The sequence below is a fragment of the Camellia sinensis genome, chromosome 13 (genome assembly GCF_055761805.1).
Source record: "Camellia sinensis isolate YWXY chromosome 13, ASM5576180v1, whole genome shotgun sequence".
Taxonomy (NCBI): domain Eukaryota; kingdom Viridiplantae; phylum Streptophyta; class Magnoliopsida; order Ericales; family Theaceae; genus Camellia; species Camellia sinensis.
The window spans coordinates 91,853,001-91,854,884 of NC_138973.1; the positions used below are offsets into that span (position 1 = coordinate 91,853,001).

The following is a 1,884-nucleotide window of genomic DNA, read 5'->3' on the forward strand; positions in this document are numbered from 1 at the left end:
CACAAGTGTTGAAGTTGTGACTTCTTAAATTCTCTTCAATTCCTCTAATTCTTACTAGCTTGGCTTCAAATTGACTCAAATCTCTCCCCCTACTCTCACTCTCTCACGGTTGTGTGTGTGTGTATAGGCTCAAGTGTGTATTGAATGAAGGAAAGAAAGATGAGTGGAGGCAATAGGTGCCTTATATAGGCTTGCCCATTGATAGTTAATTAAGGCTAATCACATGGGCATCAAATTAATCTATTTAAATCGTTTCGAATCGAATTTCAGTTGAACCTACCATAAAATTCTAAACATTCCAATTGACACATGAATCAAGTCAATTTCGTGATTGGATGCCGATAAGGCCTTCAATTCGCAGACCGAAATAAAAGCATGAACTGATCTTTCTATGTTAAACAGATATAAACACAAAATAATGCAATACACATATAATTAACTCAGGATTTCTTCTTAATTACTTGTTAAGCATAATGAAGCATGGATTAACGTTAACCATGGGTCGGGGTTATTACAGTCTGCCCCCTTAAAGAGTTTGGTCCTCCAAACTCGAGTTACCTTCATTCTGGAAGAACACCGAGTCCAAAGGAAACAGTTCAGGGTATCTTTTCATCATGTCTTCTTTTATTTCCCAAGTTGCATAAGTTCCTCCATGATTTTGCCAATCAACCTTTACCAATGGGATTTCTTTGTTCCTTAGTCTTTTGATTCTACGATTAATAATCTGTATTGGCCTCTCCTCATAGGTGTAGTCATCTTTCAAAAGCACATGTGTTGGTTCAATGACATGGAATGGATCTCTCAAATACTCTCGAAGCATAGATACTTGAAAAACATTGTGCATATGCTCTATTACTGGAGGTAGGGCCACTCGGTAGGTTACTGAATTGATCTTCTCGAGAATGTCATACGGCCCAACATATCTTGGTGCCAACTTGCCCTTCACCCCAAATCGCGTTTGGCCCTTCATCGGAGTTACTTTGATAAACACGTGATCCCCGACTTCATATTCCCTGTCTCTTCTTTGGACATCAGCGTAACTCTTTTGACGGCTTTGTGCAGTTTTCAGGCGTTGCTGAATCAGATTCACTTTCTCAATCGTTTCTTTCTCAAGTTTTGGGCCCAACAGTGGCCTGTCACCTATTTCTGCCCAACAGATAGGAGAACGACATTTTCTTCCATAGAGAGCTTCATAAGAAGCCATCCCCATACTTGAACGGTGGCTGTTATTCTACACAAACTCGACTAAAGGAAGGTAGGTCTCCCAATTCCCTTGGAAATCTAATACACACATCCTTAACATGTCTTCTAGAGTTTGATTTGTTTGTTCAGTTTGGCCATCTGTCTATGGGTGGTAGGCATTACTCAATCGCATTTCAGTCCCCAAAGCTTGCTGTAAACTCTACCAGAATCTTGATGTAAACTTAGAATCTCTGTTAGACACTATAGATACTGGTACACCATGCAATCTCACAATTCATTCATATATATGGTAGCTAGCTTGTCTGCAGTATAAATAGTTTTGACAAGTAGAAAATAAGCAGACTTAGTTAAACAGTCAACAATGACCTAGATAGAGTCCATACCTCGAGAAGAGTGAGGCAATCCCACAATGAAGTCCATGGTAATGTGCTCCCACTTCCATTCCAATATTGGAAATGGTTGTAACAAACCAGCGGGTCGTTGATGTTCAGCTTTGACTTGTTGGCAGTGTAAACATCTAGCCGCAAAATCTACAATACCCTTTTTCATTCCCAGCCACCAGAAATTCTGCTTCAAATCATGATACATTTTCGTATTTCCTAGATGCATAACAAATTTGGAATTGTGGGCCTCTGTCAGAATGTGTTTCTTCAAATCATCATAATCCGGCACACAAAGGCA

At 39.7% G+C, this 1,884-nt stretch overlaps 1 protein-coding gene across 1 annotated transcript; it reads right to left on the reverse strand.

Moving 5' to 3' along the window:
* Positions 1-266: 266 nt before the first annotated feature.
* On the reverse strand, positions 267-1,210 carry LOC145805554 (uncharacterized). The gene is made up of 2 exons (XM_082900713.1): positions 559-1,210; positions 267-289 (listed from the first exon to the last, which is right to left on the reverse strand). The coding sequence occupies exons 1-2, from the start codon at positions 1,208-1,210 to the stop codon at positions 267-269; spliced, it is 675 nt and encodes a 224-aa protein (XP_082756839.1).
* Between the last annotated feature and the right edge of the window lie 674 nt (positions 1,211-1,884).

Coding starts and splice junctions, on each gene's coding strand:
- LOC145805554 (XM_082900713.1), bottom strand. CDS start 1,210: ATGGGGATGGCTTCTTATGAAGCTCTCTATGGAAGAAAATGTCGTTCT. Junction 290..558: donor GGTGTTCTTCCAGAATGAAG/GTAACTCGAGTT, acceptor TGGAATGTTTAG/AATTTTATGGTAGGTTCAAC.